The sequence below is a fragment of the Oryctolagus cuniculus genome, chromosome 11, assembly GCF_964237555.1.
Source record: "Oryctolagus cuniculus chromosome 11, mOryCun1.1, whole genome shotgun sequence".
In the NCBI taxonomy this organism is placed as follows: Eukaryota; Metazoa; Chordata; class Mammalia; order Lagomorpha; family Leporidae; genus Oryctolagus; species Oryctolagus cuniculus.
In genome coordinates this window covers 23,472,706-23,492,185 of record NC_091442.1, presented here as the reverse complement: position 1 = coordinate 23,492,185, position 19,480 = coordinate 23,472,706, and the positions used below count along the sequence as shown (strand labels likewise).

General features: G+C 44.3%; 1 protein-coding gene across 4 annotated transcripts in view; it reads right to left on the bottom strand.

Annotated features, from left to right (window-relative positions):
- The window catches only part of PIGU (phosphatidylinositol glycan anchor biosynthesis class U), a 113,119-nt gene that overhangs the window by 45,959 nt on the left and 47,680 nt on the right, over nucleotides 1–19,480 (bottom strand). For all 4 annotated transcript variants that reach the window (XM_002710794.5, XM_070051934.1, XM_070051935.1 and 1 more), the window contains one exon: nucleotides 4,371–4,468. In XM_002710794.5, coding sequence (XP_002710840.1) covers nucleotides 4,371–4,468 — 98 coding nt within the window. The remainder of the gene's footprint in view (nucleotides 1–4,370; nucleotides 4,469–19,480) is intronic.

Below are 19,480 nucleotides of genomic sequence, written 5' to 3'. Positions count from 1 at the left end.
AAATTAGTGGACAGAAGATATCTGTGTATATATGTTATGTGTGTGTGCACACAGATGAGTGCCTTTCAAATAAAATTAAAACAAACAAATTTTTTTAAAAGGTGGTAACAGAACACTCCTTTTCTCTTTGCTTATTAGAAAACAATTTAGAGGGTGAGAAGCGGGGTAATATTTCAACACCATGCAAACGCAAATATATTATTCTCAAAAAAGCATTCACCTAATGGCTTTAGTATCCATTAATGGACTTTGCTGGAATCAGTAATTTCACTGGTGATTTGCTATTCAATCATTCTTTCTACATTTATAAGCTAGCATTTTACGGTTAAATTTTTCTTCCCTTCATTAACAGGGCAAAAATTATGGTTCTTTTTTATTTCATATTTATTTGAAAGGCAGAGAAAGCAACAGCTCTCCTTTCTACTGGTTTACCCCCAAATGCCCATAAGAGCCAGGTTGAGACAGAGTCAAAGTTGGGAACAAGGAAACCAATCTAGGTCTCCCATGTGGGTGGCAAGAATTCAACTACTTGATCCATCACTGTTGCTTTCCAAGGTGTGCATTAGCAAGAAGCTAGAATCAAGAGTCAGAGCTGGGAGTTGAACCGGGCACACCAATGTGGGATGCAGGTGTCCTAACCAACTGTTAGGTCAAATGCCTTTTCCTGATTCCTTTTTAAAAGGCAAAATAATTACTTAGTTCTTTCATATTAATTATCAACTTTCAAAATAAGAAATTGGTAAAATAGCCATATTTAATGATGGTATATGTATTTTTTTCTCCACTTAGCTTTTACCTTTCTTAGAGGGAAGTGTATGCCTACTGAGGGCTTGAAAATGTTCTGAAGAAATCAATATCAAGAGCAGACGTGTGGCATGTGACTTCTCTACTTCCACGATTTTGCACTGCTTACACTTATGTGCAATCTTATTCCTGGTCTCCACACAGATGTGGAAAGTTAGAAATAAGTGTTAAAGCTTAATTTTTATAAACATTTTAATACATAAAAAAAAGAGCAGATGTGTGGGCAGCATCGTGGTGCTGGGCATTAGGCTGCCACCTGCAATGCCAGATCCCATATCTGAGTGCCACTTCCAGTCCCAGCTACTCTGCTTCTGATCCAGCTCCTTACTAATGCTCCTGGGAAGGCAGTGAAAGATGGGCAAATGCCTGCTTGGACCTTTGCCATCCATGGGGGAGATGTGGATAGAGCTCCTGGCCTCTGGCTTCTATCTGAGAAGTGAAACAGCAGATGGAAGATCTCTCTTTTTCTCTCTGATGGCTCTGCCTTTCAAATAAAGAAATTAATCTTAAATAAGATGAGCAAATGTATCACATCCTTAGGTCATCAAATCCACTTTGAATCAGAAGTGAAAGTCCCTCTGGAGGCTGGCGCTGTGGCGCAGTAGATTAATCCTCCGCTTGTGGCGCCAGCATCCCATATGGGTGCAGGTTCGAGTCCCGGCTGCTCCTCTTCCAATCCAGCTCTCTGCTATGGCCTGGGAAAGCAGTAGAAGATGGCGCAAGTGCTTGGGTCCCTGCACCCGCATGGGAGACCAGGAAGAAGCACCTGGCTCCTGGCTTCGGACTGGCACAGCTCTGACCGTTGCGGCCATCTCGGGAGTGAATCAGTGGATTAAAGACCTCTCTCTCTCTGCCTCTCTTTCTCTCTGTATAACTCTTTCAAATAAATAAATCTTGATTTAAAAAAAAAAAAAAAAGAGCTGTACTAGGACTCCACATCAAGTGGCCATTCAACCTCTGACCTAAATCCTGTGACTCACAGGGAATGCATGTCACTTGGGACATCCCACACGTTACAGTGCCTTACAGTGAGCTCCCTGGATCTCCCACTCCTTATTTCTTGATCTCTGTGAAACTCAGGCTTAATGGGTTCAGTTATGGCCTTGGAGGAACTCAGCCTAAAAAGAGTAACTTCCTCCTCTGCCCCTCCTTCACATATAAATAGGAGGGTTTGTTTCCTGGAAGAATCTGGATTGATTTTCCAAATATTCTACCATGACTCAAGAGGTCTTAATGCCTTTTAGGTCACTTCATATATTAACATAAAACACAGTATGGGTTGGGGTTTTAATTTCTACCTAGACAGGATCCTGAAATTTATCTCAGACTCCCACTCTTCCCGAGCACAGTGATTCTACCTCCTGGAATTCTTCTGACACTGGCTGGGCCCTGAAGCAACCCCTCTGACCTCACCAGGTACAATGGCCTAAGCTTTTCCAACTTCATTTAGCTCCCCTATTCCCACCCACCCCACAGGCTTCCAGGCAACCACCAAGTACCTCCTCCCTGCAGAGTCTAGAACGGTGTCCAGCGCACTGAGGGTGCTCAGTAACCGGCACTAAGTACTCAGGAAGCACTGAATGAAGTGACCTGCTGAGCTTCTCCACCTCATGGCTCAGCTGCACTGCTCCCTGCTGTCAGGAGGAAGCTTCCCTGAGCTTTAAATAGAAGTGGTTTTTACAGAAAACAGTGTTCGAATTGGCCCAAAAACTATTTTTGAATTGTTGGTCAGTACAGGTGTACAAATAAATTTTGCTTTCATACTATTTAATAGTTGCATAAAATTTCTGGTTGCATGCACTCCTCTTAGTATACATTCTCCTTAGTGCTCTGATTTGCTAGATGAAACCATAAATACGAATTAATAAAGAAAATGTAAATATCATATTCAACAAAAATACAGAGAGAATCAAAACAAAGTAACTTCACAGTATGGTGACCTATTATCTATCTATTCAACTGGTAATCATACATCAAACTTGAAATGCCAGTGCTGAAAGACTGGGAGGTAGCTGGTTCATTTCTCTTCAAGTACTGCTAGCTGCATTGCAAACTGGCTCAGGCTTTCTGATGAACAATTTGGCCTTGTACAGTAAGAATATAAAACTTCTCACACCCTTGGGTCCAGTGACTGATCTGGAGGAATCTGTCTTAAGGAAATAAGTTAAAGAAAAACAAAAGTATAGTGTATTTATATTAGGAACAACTAAGACACATCACAAACTCCCTAAACAGAAGTAAAATCATGCTGTATATCACTATATACATCAACATAATATTAAAGTTACTTAAGATGATAAGTGAACAGCCTGTTTCAATAAATGGAGATACACATTCAGCTTCAGCAGCAGTGTTTATGATGAACAAGAGCTCTACAAATCAGGCTTTTCTGGGTTGGAAACTTGGCACTGCCACCAGAACAAGAACGCTTCTCCTCTAACAATGGATTTGGGTCATGCAAGGCCTACAAGCAATGGCCATATGTGCATTCTTACCTGAATGGAAGACAGTTAAATAGTAAGCTCTTGCATCAGACTACCTGAGTTCATATCTCGGCACTGTCACTCACTGGCCATGTGACCTCAGGTTAGTGGCTTTACTTTCTATATGGCAAATACTGTAACTACCCCCATGACGTTCTTATGAGATTGAAATGAGATGATGCCTGGTGAGTACCTAGCACAGTGTCTGATGTATTATATTCTCAGTAAATGTCATCAATTTGTATCCTTCAATTAATAGTCATTGATTATCCACTATGTTCCTATCATGGCATCAATTGTACTCATTACCCTTAATTTCTACATTAAGTTTATAAAGTGAGTGATATTATAAAGACAAGTTAAAGAAAGGAGCTCTGGGGGCTGGCCCTGTGGCACAGCGGGTAAGGCTGTTGCCTGCAGTGCCGGCATCCCATATGGGTACTGGTTCAAGTCTAGGCTGCTCTACTTCCAATCCAGCTCTCTGCTATGGCCTGGGAAAGCAGAAGATGGCCCAAGTCCCTGGGCCCCTGCACCCATATGGGAGACCTGGAAGAAGCTCCTGGCTTCAGATCTGCATAGCTCCGGCCATTGTGGCCAACTAGGGAGAGAACCAGAGGATAGAAGACCTCTCTCTCCCTCTGCCTCTCCTCTCTCTCTGTGTAACTCTGATTTTCAAATAAATAAATAAATCTTAAAAAAAGAAAAGAAAAGAAAAGAGCTCTGAAGGGTCTATGAATGGTCTTCCAAAAGTTCATGGAAAATGCTCATTTTTTAAATTACTGTTTCCATGAACTTTTTGAAGTACCCTTGTATGTACATAAGATGAATAAGGAAAAAAGATACCAACTACAAATACAGAAATGAAATGCACTTTCATATTTGCAGTGATATTAGTAATTAGAACTTAGTGAGCATTAGGTTCACTTTGTTTAAAATTAGTCAAGTTTCTTTGTGTTTTCAAGCAAGCACATTCTGGGAGAACCCAGTCCAACTGCATTTATTGACCCATGCTGTTCCTTCCCCCTAGCAGGGAGCAGACCATCTAATGTCACTTGGGTGCTGGCTTCTGACCAGCAAGCTTACCTGGAGGAGGTAGAGGAGTCCTGGGACAAACAAGGTGAGTGGGTACAGAGACTGGTATGTTGCTAAGGCAAGAAAAATAGCACTGAGGAAAGCACTTCCTGTGAAAAGAAATAAATGTATGGAATCATCCAGCCTCATTAATCAGGAATAGACTCATCAAATCTCTAATGGTTCAAATAATCTCTTGCCAAATGTTGCCTGGTGCACAGGGTACTACGCAAACTCACAGAGAGTAAAAGCTTCTTGGCTTAGTTTCCAACGAAAGGAAACCAAGAAAGTCAAAACTATCTACCTTTAACAGTCTGAGATGCCACAAGCATATTTCTTGTAAAATCCTCAAGCCCAGAAAAGTTCCAGCCAAAGATGCACGAAGGAATCAAGTCTATAAAATCCACGTCCTATTTAATGTACCAGTTTACTAAGCCTACAATTGTTGCTTCTGATATTCAGAGCTGTGAAACTGATCCCTCTGGGTGTTACAACCCCATTACTCTCCATAACACCTCTTCTTTTTATGACATCTTCAGGTCACTTTTTTTTCCAAATCAAATTATAGTAATCTTTATTAATAATGTCCCCAACTCCTACATAAGATGGACAACTATGGAATCATCAACCATGTTATAAATATAAAATAATCTGCAATGACATGAAACATGTTAACATTCCATTAAGTGAAGGTTATAAAAGAAATCTATACTATGATCCCTTTTTTTAAGAAAGATTTCTCCCTCCCTCCCTCCCTCCATCTAAAGGGCAGAGTAACAGGAGAGACACACACAGACGGACAGAGAGAGATCATCCATTCTCTAGTTCACTCCCCAAACGTTCACAACTACTGGGGTTGGGCCAGGCAAATCTAGAACTAGGAATTCCATCTGAGTCTCCCATATGGGTAGCAGGAACCCAAGTACTTGGGCCAACATGTGCTGCCTGCCAGGGGCATTAGCAGGAAGCTGGGTTGAAAGCATAGGTAAACTCAATTCCAGGCATTAGAACATGGGATACACTCAACCCAATCAGAAGATTAACCCACTGTGCCACCACACCATGCCTCTATGATTCCTTTTTTGGGGAAAAGAAAAAAAAAGCACAAGAATTTACAAAAGAGACTGAAAGGCTAAGCCACAAAGTTCACAACAGTTACCTCTAAGTGGTAGGATTCTAAATGATTTTTTGCTTTTATTTCTCTGTATTTTTAAAAACTTTTTTAAGACGAACATGCTTTGTTTTCATCATAAGAAAAAAACTTATTTTTAAATAAACACACAGCTATTTTCTTTCAAATGGCTAACAGGACACCCGAAAACCAAACCTGGAGAGACTGAGTTTATAATGGGGATTTCAGAGTGGCTCAGAAATTAGTAGGGTGAGACTGATGGTCGAAGACCGAGGTCTCATGTCAATGTTCCCTAAAATGACAATTCCCATGGTCACTCTCATCTGTGTAGGATCAACTGTTTACTGAAAACAACAGACATTTTCTCAATGGTGTCTCATAAAAGGAGGAGTAAATCATTCTATTCAGGCCAAGGAGTTTTACTGCTCTCCCAATCCAACTTCAGACAGAAGGAGATGATCCATAGGATCTTTCACCCACCAAAGTGACCTGTATACTAGAGATAATCAATGAGCCATCTTGAAAGGGCTATGAATGTGACAAATTCACAGAAGATGCAATGAAGAGAAAAGAACTTTGAGTGCTCTATCCCTTAAACCTAGAAAACTCAGTAGCTAAGAACATCCTGGCAGGCAGAGAATTGAAGCTGGATATAAAACACAAAGGACAGAATCCCATGGGGTAGGTCTGTTTTGCCATGTGGATTATTCCAGGCATTATGTCTGCCTCCAGGGTACTTACAAATATGACTGAGCAGGGACAGGATCATGCCATCAACACAGACCACCCCACATACCTACTGAGTCAAAGACTCTGGGACCAGACACAGGTCACTCTATGAGAGGGAGGTGGCACCAGTGACAAAGGTGCTGGTCTGGAGCCCAGCAGCAAGGTTAGCTTAGGATTCTTCACTCAGGCAAAAATCATTTGTGGGAAACTGGATAAGAAGGGGAAAACATTGGAAAGAGCTTTCTATTTCACGTGTTGTTTTACAGATATGGGGTGGGAGATAAAAGAGAATCTTGTGCCTGTTATCAGAGAAAAGAGGCTATTGCTCCAACTCCATCCATGCATTCTTGCAAATGGGGTGAAAATAAACACGACTGTTTCTTCTGTCTTCCCTAGAGATACCAGGAATGAAATAAACACAGCCACCTCCTGCCCTAATTACCTGAGATCAGTAATTGTGTGTCTGACTCTCCAAAAGGCCCAAGAGAGAAGACAAGATTCAAGCCTTGTAGAATGGTCTAGTAAGTTTTAGAATAGGTGCTCCTAGGGTCAGGAAGCAGTCTTTCTTCTCTGGATGAAACTTTTAGGAAGGAAAACGCTTACTGCTACTGCTCTTCTCTCTGTCAGTAAGGGGCACAACCATACAACTAGACAGCCCAAACATGCTTCACCCTCTGACTCCCACTCCATGATCACCAAGCCCAATACGCCCACCTCAGGAGCATTAATTACTTTGGTTCTTGCTCTCATCAGCTCTGAACAGAGTTTTCAGCAGTCTCTCTCCTCTCATTCCCTCCTTTTTTTTTTTTTTTTTTTGACAGGCAGAGTTAAACAGTGAGAGAGAGAGAGAGAGAAAGGTCTTCCTTCCATTGGTTCACCCCCCAAAATGGCCGCTTCCTATCCAGTCCATCCTCCATGGAAGAACCAGAAGAAATCTTGTGAAACACTGTTTAGATGTGACAAGCCCATGGGGAAGTCTGCAAAGGTTTCTGACAGTTCTACTTCATCTACTGAACTGAGTGAACACCAAGAGCAGACAAGATCCTTCACCATCTGGGGCTAGTTTCTCTAGTTTCTCTCTCTCTCTCTCTCTCTCTCTCTCTCTCTCTCTCTCACACACACACACACACACACACACTCCCTGTCCTCTAAGATCCTTCACCATCTGGGGCTAGTTTCTCTCACCTCTCTCTTTCTCTCTCGCTCTCTCTCTCTCTCACACACACACACCCTGTCCTCCAAATGCACAAGACCACTGCCCATTTTCCAAAAAGATCGTATCATTCCTCCTGCCCAAGCATCTCTCTCTGCCCTTTTTTTGTTAGAAACTCATCCTTCCACGGCCAGTTGAACCGTCACTTCCCCTACAAACCTATGCAAAGACGGCAACACTGGTTATAATGTTTCTTGATCTCTTACTAGGTACCAGGCACGGTTCTGCATCATCTGCATCAAGAACACTGCCTGAGTCAGAAAGACCCTGAAGCATCACAACAGTCTTGTGAAAGTTTTTTCTGTTTATCTTCTTTACTGAGACAAAATTCATATTCTACCCACTTTGCAGGTGAAGAAACCAACACAGAGAAATACAACAGTTTACTACCCAAAACCACAAAGCTGATTCCACTACTCACTCTTAATGCTTGCGTTAATAAGCCTTATCCCATTCAATACTGATACCATCTTAAGACAATTTGCTAACGTGCCCTCTCTCTCCCCATTGTTTTGTGTCTCAAGGGCAAAAAAAAAATCTCTCTTGGGGCTGCACTGTGGCATAGCAGGTAAACCCGCCATCTGTAGTGCCGGCATCCCATATGGGAGCCAGTTTGAGTCCTGGCTGCTCCACTTCCGGTCTAGCTCTCTGCTATGGCCTGGGAAAGCAGTAGAAGATGGCCCAAGTGCTTGGGCCCCTGCACCCACGTAGGAGACCTGGAAGAAGCTCCTGGCTCTTGGCTTCAGACAGGCGCAGCTCCAGCGGATATGGCCAGTTGGGGAGTGAACCAGCAGATAGACTCTCTCTGACTCTCCTTCTCTCTCTGTGTAACTCTCACTTTCAAATAAATAAATAAATCTTTTTTTAAGAAATCTCTCTTTGAATCTCCAGCACTTAAAACATTGCTTGGAACATGTGATGTGTTTGAATGAATATCACTGATACATATAAAATCTTTTTTAAAAATGTAAGTATAAAAAATGAAGTCAAAACAGGTATTTGGCCTAGCAGTTAAGAGGCCAATTAAGACACACACATGGGGCCAAAGCAGGTTAAAGCCCCAGCCGACAGTGCTGGCATCCCATATGGGTGCTGAGTCAGATCTCGGCTGATCCTCTTCCTGCACCCATGTGGGAGACCTGGAAGAAGCTCCTGGCTCCTGGCTTCGGACTTCGGACTGGCACAGCTCCAGCTGTTGCAGCCATCTGGGGAGTGAACCAGCGAGTGGAAGATATCTCTCTCTCTGCCTCTCCTTCTCTCTCTGTGTAACTCTGACTTTCAAATAAATAAATAAACCCTTCAAAAAAAAAAAAAAGACACAGATACCCCATATTAAATATCTAGGTTTTAGTTTCTGGTTCATACCAATGCAAACCCTGGGAGGCTGTAAGTGACAGCTCAAGTGGTTGGGTTCCTGCCACCCATATGAGAGACCTAGATTGTGTTCCTAGCTCCTGGCTGTGTCCCTAGCCTAGTTCTAGTCATTCAGGCATCTGGGGAGTGAACCAGTGATAACAGCTTTCTTTTTAGCGCCAGCCCTAACTGTGACTTCCAAATAAATAAATAAATCTTAAAAAGGGGGGGGGTGCCGGCGCCGCAGCTCAATAGGCTAATCCTCCGCCTTGCGGTGCCGGCACACCGGGTTCTAGTCCCAGTCAGGGCGCCGGATTCTGTCCCGGTTGTCCCTCTTCCAGGCCAGCTCTCTGCTGTGGCCCGGGAGTGCAGTGGAGGATGGCCCAAGTCCTTGGGCCCTGCACCCCATGGGAGACCAGGAGAAGCACCTGGTTCCTGCCATTGGATCAGCGCAGTGCGCCGGCCACAGCGCGCCAGCCGCGGTGGCCATTGGAGGATGAACCAACGGCAAAAGGAAGACCTTTCTCTCTGTCTCTCTCTCTCTCTGTCCACTCTGCCTGTAAAAAAAGGGGGGGGGGTGCTGGCACTGTGGTGTAGCGGGTTAACACCCTGACCTGAAGCACTAGCATCCCATATGGGTGCCAGTTCGAGACCTGGCTGCTTCACTTCCAATCCAGCTCTCTGCTATGGCCTGGCAAAGCAGTAGAAGATAGCCCAAGTCCTTGGGCCCCTGCACCCACATGGGAGACCTGGAAGAAGCTCCTGGCTTCAGATCAGCGCAGCTCCGGCCGTTGTGGCCAATTAGGGAGTGAACCATCGGATGGAGGACTCCCTCCCCCCTCTCTGCCTCTCCTCTCTCTCTGTGTAACTCTGACTTTCAAATAAATAAATAAATCTTAAAAAAAAAAAAAAAAAAAAGGCTGGATGGCTGAGGCTCTCAAACTGTGGGCAAAAACATGGTGTTGCAACAGTCAGTAGCCTGGTGTGTAGGAAGCCTGAGTGTGGGATGTTCCTGAGCTGGGACAGGTGTGCATGGCCCACGTGTACAGTCTGAGCAAAAATGAGGGGGAGTATGAAGACACAGAAAGCACTAACATGTTTTGCAAAAAGCTAGATGAAGCAAGAATGGGTTAGGAGGGTAGAGAAGAGGAACGCTGTGTGCTTGGGACAGAGGCAGGGTCTAGGAAGACAAAGAAAAGTAAAAGGCAACTTCAAATATTTTAGACAAACTGTGTAACAGGCCAAACATTTCTGTAGTTCGTCCTATGCCCAGTACATACTGGGTGCCAGGGAGACTGGTGACTCAGACAGTCTCTGTCCTCTGGGAGCTCCCAGTAAACAATTACAAACTATGGGAGGAAAGTGTAAAAGGAAGTAGACAGAGCCCATCAGGGGGAAACTGACACCTGAGTTCTGAACTGTGAGCAGGTGGGGCCTAGCAGTCCAAAGACACAGCATGTGCAGGGGCAGGAGGGCAAGAGAGAAAATGGTGTGCTGTGGGTAAGGGCTGGGGCTAAGCTTTGCTCAACATGGCAAAGACAGGCCAGAGTTGGGAGGAGTGACTAGAAGAGGACACAAAAGGGGCATCTGTGGATACTGGTAATACTCTGCTACTTAATCTGGGTACTGGTTACCCATCAATTTGTAAAAATTCATTTATTTGTACACTAACGTTTTGCACACTTTTCTGTATATATGTCATACTTCAATACAAAGTTACAATCAAAAAGCCTCAGCAAGCAGGAAGGGGTCTGATCATGGAAGGCTTAGCTCACACCATCATCCAGAAACATCTCCTGCAGGCAGGCAGGACACCTGAAATAAAGCCTGAAATGGCAAACCTCACGAGGCCTAGAACTATGGCACCCTGCTGGCCCAATACGGAGAACCTGTGCCAAGAGGACTCTGAGTTTTACCAAAAAGTGATATAATCTACCTTTTTTCTGCTAGCATTGCTAAGTGCTCAAACGTTGGCTTTTCTGTACAAGCATAGATTTTTGGCCTAATCACAGGAATACACTGGCTGTTCTCTCGGGGATTTTATTATCTACCCAATCTAGCTCTGACTATGTTTTCCAACTGTCTATTTGTGTGTCAGCAAGGGGGCCAAAACAAGCCCCAGCAAGACCTGGTATAATGCTGTGCCTCCAGGAACTGCACCTTGAAGTGATCTGGGCCTCAGTAGGTAGCACAGCACAGAGCAGGAAAGAAAGACAAGGTGGGGCCAGAGAAACTGGTTCAGGATATAGACTGCAGATGCAGTAAGAAGAGTCAAGAGACTGGTTCAGTGACCTGCATCAGTACAACCAGTGGGACAGAAAGGGCTGAGGTTCCACAGGACAATCGAAAGAGGAATTTGCAGGGTCTGAGGCAATAAGTGAAGAGTGTCCAGAAGGAGGTGATGCAGGGGGCAAGGCCCAATATCCTATACTCCTTGCCAAGTGTGCTCCTTTAACTCTCTCTGAGCAGCTCATCAGTGACAATGATAAGTTATTAAGTACCTACTCTGTTCCAGCTATGTATAATGCTAAGCACTATACATACACAAGATGACTTCAAAAGTTCATGGAAAATGGAATTAAAAGATAAGTTTGAGAGGCAGAGAGAAAGAGCCAAATCGAGAAAGAGAGCTCCCAGCCAGTGGTTCACTCTCCAAATGCCCACAAGGGCTAGGGCTGAAGCCAAGAACCAAAATGCAATCCAGGTCTCCCAAGTGGGTTGCAGGAACCCAATCACTGCAGCCATCATCACCGCCTCTCACTATCTACAGTAGCAGGAAGCTGGACTCAGGAGCCACAGCCAGGAATCAAAACCAGATACTCCAATGTGGGATGCAAGTACCTTAACTATTAGCCTAAATGCAGTTTACTGCATGAATTTTTTGAAGATTTCTTTCTTTCTTTCTTTTTTTTTTTTTTTTGGACAAGGCAGCATTGCAGCACAGTGGATTAAGCTGCAGCCTGCAACACTGGCATCCCATATGAGAGCCAGTTCAAGTCCTGGCTACTCTACTCCCTATCCAACTCCCTGTGAATTCACCTGGGAAAGCAGCAGAAGATGGACCAAGTACTTGGTTCCCAGCCACCCACATGGGAGACTGGGATGGAGTTCCAGGCTGCTGGCTTTAGCCTGGCCCACCCCAGGCTACTGTAGCCATTTGGGGAGTGAACCAGCAGGTGGAAGATCTCTCACCACTCTCTTCTCTATAACTCTGCCTTCCAAATAATCTTTTTTTTTTAAAGATTTTTTTTAAAGATTTATTTGAAAGAGTTACAAAGAGAGGTAGAGCCAAAGAGAAAGAGGTCTTTCATTCCTATGGTTCACTCCCCAAATGACGGCAATGGCCAGAAGTGAGGCTGATCTGAAGCCAGCAGCTAGGTGATTTTTCCGGGTCTCCCACGTGGATGCAGGGGGCCAAGGACTTGGGCCATCTTCTACTGCTTTCCCTGGCCATAGCAGAGAGCTGGATCGGAAGAGGAGCAGCCGGGACTTGAACCAGTGCCCACATGGGATGGTGGTGCTGCAGGCTGGGGCCTTAACCCGCTGCACCACAGCGCCAGCCCCTTGCATGTATTTGAAAAACGTTTTGCCAAAACAAAACGTAATTCCATTTTCCATGAATTTTTTGAAGCAGTCCTTTCATTAATTCCATGAACTAGATTCTATCACTATCTCCTATTTTATACATATGGAAGCTGAAGAACAGAGAATCTACCCTGGGTCACAAAACTAGTGAATGATTCAAGATCTGAATTCAGACAGTGCCATTCCAAAGTCCATACTTAATCCTCTTCATTTATTCCTCCATTTACTCTCTGAAGCGAGCATCTGTATGATCAAACATGATTTGTCCAAGATGACAGAATAAGAATAAAATAAAGTTTTGAAACTGGGTTGATCTGACAAAACTCTACCCTAGGCTGCTTCTCCTTTGGGTACCTGAGTCCACGATGACTCTCCACCGGCTTGGCTTTCCCCTACAGGAACCCCAAATGGAAGTGATGGGATCATCAGGCCTCCATTGTTCCTCTAAGGGTGGGCTCCAAGAAGAGCATTTCTTATTCTAACCTTTTCCCAGATCTTCCCAGAAGGTTCAGGAATATCCCATCCACCCTGAGGGATTTTTTTTTTTTTTTTAATTTATTTGACTTGAAAGTCAGTTACACAGAGAGGGGAGAAGGGGAGAAGGAGAGAAGGGGAGGGGGGAGGGGGAGAGGGGGAGGGAGAGAGGGAGGGAGAGAGGAAGAGAGAGAGTGAGAGAGAGAGAGTGAGTGAGTGTCAGTCTTCCATCCGATAGTTCACTCCCAAGATGGTCACAACAGCCAGAGCTGCGCCGATCCGAAGCCAGGAGCCAGGAGCTTCTTCTGGGTCTCCCACATGGGTGCAGGGGCCTGAGGACCTGGGCCATCTTTTGCTTTCCTGGGCCACAGCAGAGAGCTGGATCGGAAGTGGAGCAGCTGGGTCTCGAACTGGCACCCATATGGGATGCTGACACCACAGGTGGCAGCTTTACCCACTATTCCACAGCGCCACCTCCACCCTGAGGGATCTTAAAAACAGAGGATATTTGGGCAGGCATTGTGGTGAAGCAGGTTAAGCCATCACTTACAACACCAGCATTCATATCAGAGTGCCAGTTTGAGTTCCAGCTACTCCACTTCTGATCCAGCTCCTTAATTCACCTGGGAAAACAGCAGATGGATGATGGCCCAAGTTTGGGCCCCTGGCAACCAAGTGGCAAGAAGGATGGAGTTCCTGACTCCTGGCTTCAGCCTGGCCCAGCCATGGCCATGAGGCCATTTAGGGAGTGAATCAGCTGATGGAAGAGGTATCTCTTCCCCCCATCATTTTTATAAATGAATGAATGTTTTTTAAAAAGGGAGGGTAGCTACTGCTTGGCACAAATGCACCCCATATCAGAGTACTCGTTCAAGTACTAACTACTCTGTACTTCCAGTCCAGCTAACATGCTTAAGAGCCAGAGATGATGTCCCAAGTACTGGGATTCCTGCCATCCACATGGGACACCCAGATAGAGTTCCTGGCTCCTGGCTTCAACCTGGCCCAATACCAGCAGTCTTTGGCACTTGGGGAGTGAACCAGAGAATGGAACATATCTCTTTCTCACTCTCTCACTCTCCACCCTTCCTCCCTTTGCCTTTTCTTTCTCCCTCTGTCAATAAAATACATATTTTTTAAAAAACAGGATATTAACAACCACTGCCACCATCTACTGAGCACTTAGAACTTGCATGCATCCATACCATGTATTATATGTCATTCATTCTTCAATTACTCTAAAAGGTGGGACTACCTCAATCTTCAGGCTATAAATATAGAAACAGACCTAGAATTGTTAAGTGATTTGCCCACAGTGATAAGCTAGGAAAGGGTAGAGCGGGGACCAGCCACTAGACCTATCCATATCAGAACAATCTGAACTCTTAGTCACACTTGACTGTCTTCTGATAGTACATAATGATCCTACTTTTTCCTTGGCAAGCAATTCCCGTCACAGAGCCTCTTTTGGTGAAAGAAGAAAAAGTGGGGCCAGTGTTGTGGCATAGTGGGTAAAGCCGCCACCTGCAGTGCCAGCATCCCATACAGGCACTGGGTCAAGTCCCGGCAGCTCCACTTCCGATCCAGCTCTCTACTATGGCCTGGGAAAGCAGTAGAAGATGGCCCAAGTCTTTGGGCCCCTAAACCTGTGTGGGAGACCTGGAAGAAGCTCCTGGCTCCTAGCTTCTGATTGGCGCAGCTCTGGCCGTTGTGGCCATATCTCTCTCTCTCTCTCTCTCTCTCTCTGCCTCTCCAAATAAATGAATGAATAAATAAATAAATCAGGAAGGAAAGAAGGAAGGAAGGAAGGGAGGGAGAGAGGGAGAAAATGTTAAAAAAATCCTAAGGTGGTCAATTTCAAGAATTTCTGGTTTGGAATATCTCATTGTTGGCAAACACCAACAGTGAATAAGCAAGGGCACCTATCAACATGTTTGTTTTCCTTTTTAAAATCTAATAAAGATTATCTCACAGGAATGGAGTACTTTAATTAGCTCATTGAAAGGCAGAGTACCGTTTAACCATGGCAACAGCCTTCAAAGTGAAACCAAGCTGCTCCACTAAACTATTATCAATCCTGCCCCTAGACCTGTGTTTCCTGGCCAACACTCCAATAAGAACATGACATACAGTGGCCAAGGACTTGCCCTGACCTGTGTTTCAGTGTGTCCCAGGCAACCTTCACTGCCACAAAGAAAGCCAAGGCACGACAAGCAGAAACATTCATGCGGACAGAGCAAATAGGTCATTCTCTTCTGTGGGGCACCCGCTCCATGGACATTTGGGGAACATCCAAGTTTACTCCCATTTTCCTTTTATTCTCATCAATAAAGTTATTTCTAACTACATACTCATTGAAGAAACTCTGAAAAAAAAAAAAAAAGAAACAAAGAGAAAATAAATATCACCCACGGTAGTGGGCTTTGTGGCACAGCAGGTTAAGCTGCTGCTTGGGACACCCACCTCCCCTTACTGTAGTGGCAATTAGAATCCCAGATACCCAACCTTAGGTCCAGCTTTTTGCCAATGCACGTGCCGAGAGGCAGCGAAGAACGGCTCAGGAGCTTGGGTTCCCGCCACCGATGCGGGAAACTCAGAGTTCTAGGTTCCAGGCTTTGGCCTTGCCCAGCTCCAGTTGTTGCAGGCATTTAGGGAGTGAAACAGCAGATAGAAGACCCATCTCTCCCTTTCTCTCTCTTCCTCTCTCCCCCCACCCACCTTTTTAGTTGATGAAAACAAATAAATAGTAAAAAATCATCCATGAAGGGCCAGTGTTGTGATGGAGGGATCTAAATTGCCATCTGCAATGCTGGCATACCATATTGGAGTGATGGTTTGAGTCCCAGCTACTTCACTTTTTTTCTTTTCTCTTATTTTTAAAAAGATTTATTTATATATTTGAAAGGCAGAGTTATAGAGAGGCAAAGGAAGGGAGAGAGAGATCTTCCATCCGCTGGTTCACTCCCCAAATGGTCACAACAGCCAGAGCTGGGCTGATGCAAAGCCAGAATCCAGGAGACTCCTCCAGGTCTCCCATATGGGTACAGGGGCCCAAGGACTTGGGCCATCTTCTACTGCTTTCCCAGGCCATAGCAGGGAGCTGGATCAGAAGTGAAGCAGCCAGGACTCAAACCAGCACCCACATGGGATTTTGGCACTGCAGGCAGCAGCCCTGCCCACTACACCACAGCGCCAGCCCCCCAGCTACTTCACTTTTAATCCAGCTCCTTGCCAACGTTCCTGAGAAGGCAGCAGAGGATGACCCAAGCGCTTGGGCCCCTGCCATCCATATGGGAGACCTAGATAGAGCTTCAGGCTTTGGACTTGCCTAGTCATTGCAGCCATTTGGGGAGTGGACCAGTGAATGGAAGATCTGTGTAAACGTGTGTGTTTGTGTCAATCTTCCCTTCAAAAAAAGTAAATAAATCTTTAAAATAAATCATCATGAACTTTAATCTACCAAGAAAAGTATTGTCCTTTTGGGATCTGTTTTTGATCTGTTTTTGTTGTTGTTCTCATAGTTGAGATTAATTAAAATATATAATTTTGTACTCTGCTTTTTAAAATTATAAATGTATTTTCACATAATTCATAGAATTATTTTCAAATTTTTATTTCTTAATTGAGAGGCAGAAAGACAGAGAGAGAGCTTCCATCCACTGGCATGTTCCCCAAATGTCCATAACAGTGTAGGGGCTGGAGTCAGGAGGTGGGAACTCAATCTAAGTCCAGGTCTCCCACATAGGTGGCAGGAATCCAACTACTTGAACCATCACTGCTGCCTTCCAGGGACCATATCAGCAGGCACTTGGAACCAGAAGCTGGATCAAGAATGAATCCAGGTATTCCAGTGTAGGATATAGGTATCCCAGTGGATTAACCACTAGGCCAAAGCCTGCCCCTAGAATTATTTCTAAATATCATATACGTAATATTTTACTTAATTATTGTTTTCTCTATTTTGAAGTATTCTCCAATTTTTTCAGTTATAAATCTACAATTAGGGCCAGTGGATTAATCCACCACTTGCAACCCTGGCATCCCATATCAGAGTGCTGGTTCAAGTACTAGTTGCTCCACTTCCTATCCAGCTTCTTGCTAATGTGCCTGGGAAGGCAACAGAAGATGGCTCAAGTACGTGAGTCCCTGCCATTCACAAGGGAGACTTGGATGGAGTTCCTGGCTCCTAACTTCTACCTGACCAGACCTGGCTTCGTGGCCATTTGTGGAGTAAACCAGCAGATGGACAATCTGTCATTCATCCAAATCCATTTTTAATTCTGCTGTTAATGATTTTGTACCATGAAGATTTGCATTTTCTGCATTACTTTTAAGATAAAGTCTCAAAAGTAGACTAATCAAAAATACAAATTGGGCAGGAACCTAATACTTAAGTCATCAGCACTGACTCCCAGGATCTGCCTCAGCAGGAAGCTGGGTCAGGAGCAGAGCTGAGTACTGAACCAAGGACACCAACAGGGAATTAGAGTCTGAACCACCAGGCCCTTCAACTGTTTTTTATTTTTGTTTGTTTGTTTTTTTTAAAAGATGTATTTACTTGAAAGGCAAAATGACAGAGAGGGAGAAAGATGGAGAGAAGGGGAGGAGGTACGGGGGAGTGAGAAGATGGAGGGGAGAGACAGAGATCAAGGTTCCACCAGCTGGTTCATTCCCCAAATGTCCACAACAGCCAGGGCTGGGCCTCCGCAAAATTAGAAGCCAAGAACTCCATCCAGGTCTACCTATGTGAGTGGCAACCCAAGTACTTGGGCCATCACTCACTGCCTCCCAGGTACATTATCAGGAAACTGTAATGAAAGTGGTGGCAGGACTCAAACCCTGGCACTCCAATATGGCATGAGGACATCCCAAGCAGCAGCTTAATCTGCTGTACTATAATGCTTGCCTCAACTGTTACTGCTAAAATTTTTTCTTAATTTTTATGTAATTTGAAAGGCAGAGAGACAGAGCTCTTGCATCAGTTGGTTCACTCCCACAATAGCCAGGGCTAGGCCGTACCAAAACCAAGAGCAAAGAACTCAATCCGAGTCTTCCACATGACATGGATGGCAGGCACCCAAGTACTTCAGCCATCAGATGCTGCCACCGAATGTGTGTCTAAGTAGGAAGCTGGAAGTGGAAGCAGAGCCAAGACTCAAACCCAGGTCCTCTGAATCAAGATGGGGGGCATCCCAAGCAGCATTTTCTTTTTTAAAGGTTTGGAGATATCCTGGGTACTACATTTTTTTTTTTTTTTTAAGATTATCATTTATTTATTTGAAAGGCAGAGATACAGGGAGGCAGGGGCAGAGAGACAGAGAGAGCAAAGATCTTCTATCCACTGGTTCACTCCCTAAACGGCCACAACGGTCAGTACTGAGCCAATCCAAAGCCAGGAGCCAGGAGCCAGCAACCTCCTCCGGTTCCCCTACGTGGGTGCAGGAGCCCAAGCACTTGGGCCATCCTCTACTGCTTTCTTAAGCCATAACAGAGAGCTGGATCAGAAGTGGAGCAGCTGGGTCTTGAACTAGAGCCTATATGGGATGCTGGTACTGTAGGTGGCAGCTTTACCCACTACGCCACAGTGCTGGCTCCAAGCAGCATCTAAACCACTAAATGCTTGCCCCCAGTTTTGTTTTTTGTTTTTTTTTTGTTTTGTTTTGTTTTGTTTTGTTTTTTTGACAGATAGAGTTAGACAGTGAGACAGACAGACAGACAGAAAGGTCTTTCTTCTGTTGGTTCACTCCCCAAATGGCCGCAACAGCCGGAGCTGTGCCGATCCAAAGTCAGGAGCCAGGTTCTTCCTCCAGGTCTCCTATGCAGGTGCAGGGGCCCAAGCACTTGGGCCATCCTCCACTGCCCAGTCTGTCTTTTTAAATACTGAATTATTTCTTCATTAATTTTGTTAAACACTTATTAAGAAGTATGAAAATGTGAAAACATGGCTTGCAGACTTTATAACTAAAGTGTATATATAACTGTCTGTGTACATATACTATTAGTAGGGAACATCAACACATTCAAAGACTCCAGGGTGGCTCACAGAACTAGCTAGAATAGACCTCTTCAAGTATTTTAACAGATTAGAAATGTTGTTTGTCATAGTCTCTATTTATAGTAGCCAACAATGGAAAATTAACGTCCAGCAAAAGGGAAGGGCTAGGACTCGTGACAAATATGCACGAGGAATGGAAGTGGAGGTGGGGCAGGCTGAGGAAGGACGCTTTTTTCATTTTATATGTTTGAATTTCTTTTATTCTTACCAAGTGCTTGAACTACTTCCAAAATTAAAATGAAAGAAAATAACATGTGACCAATGTTAAATATAAGAAATAAGTGATAAAACTTACACAAAATTTTGTATATAACATTAGAAAAAGTCTATGAATTCCTTCAACATAAATGTATAGTAATACAATAACAATGTGGCTTTGAAAGAGACTGGTGTAACTTATTCATATTTTTACCCCCAAACACAACATCTCCATTGACTTAAGGGCCACAAAATACGTATTTTTAATGGCATGGTTTACATTTCTGTGAGACTCCTATTACGCTGACCTTCAGAGGCCATAACGCCAGTCTATCTTTGTGCTTGGCTCTTCTAAAGGTGACATTTCCAAAGGCCAGGGCTTG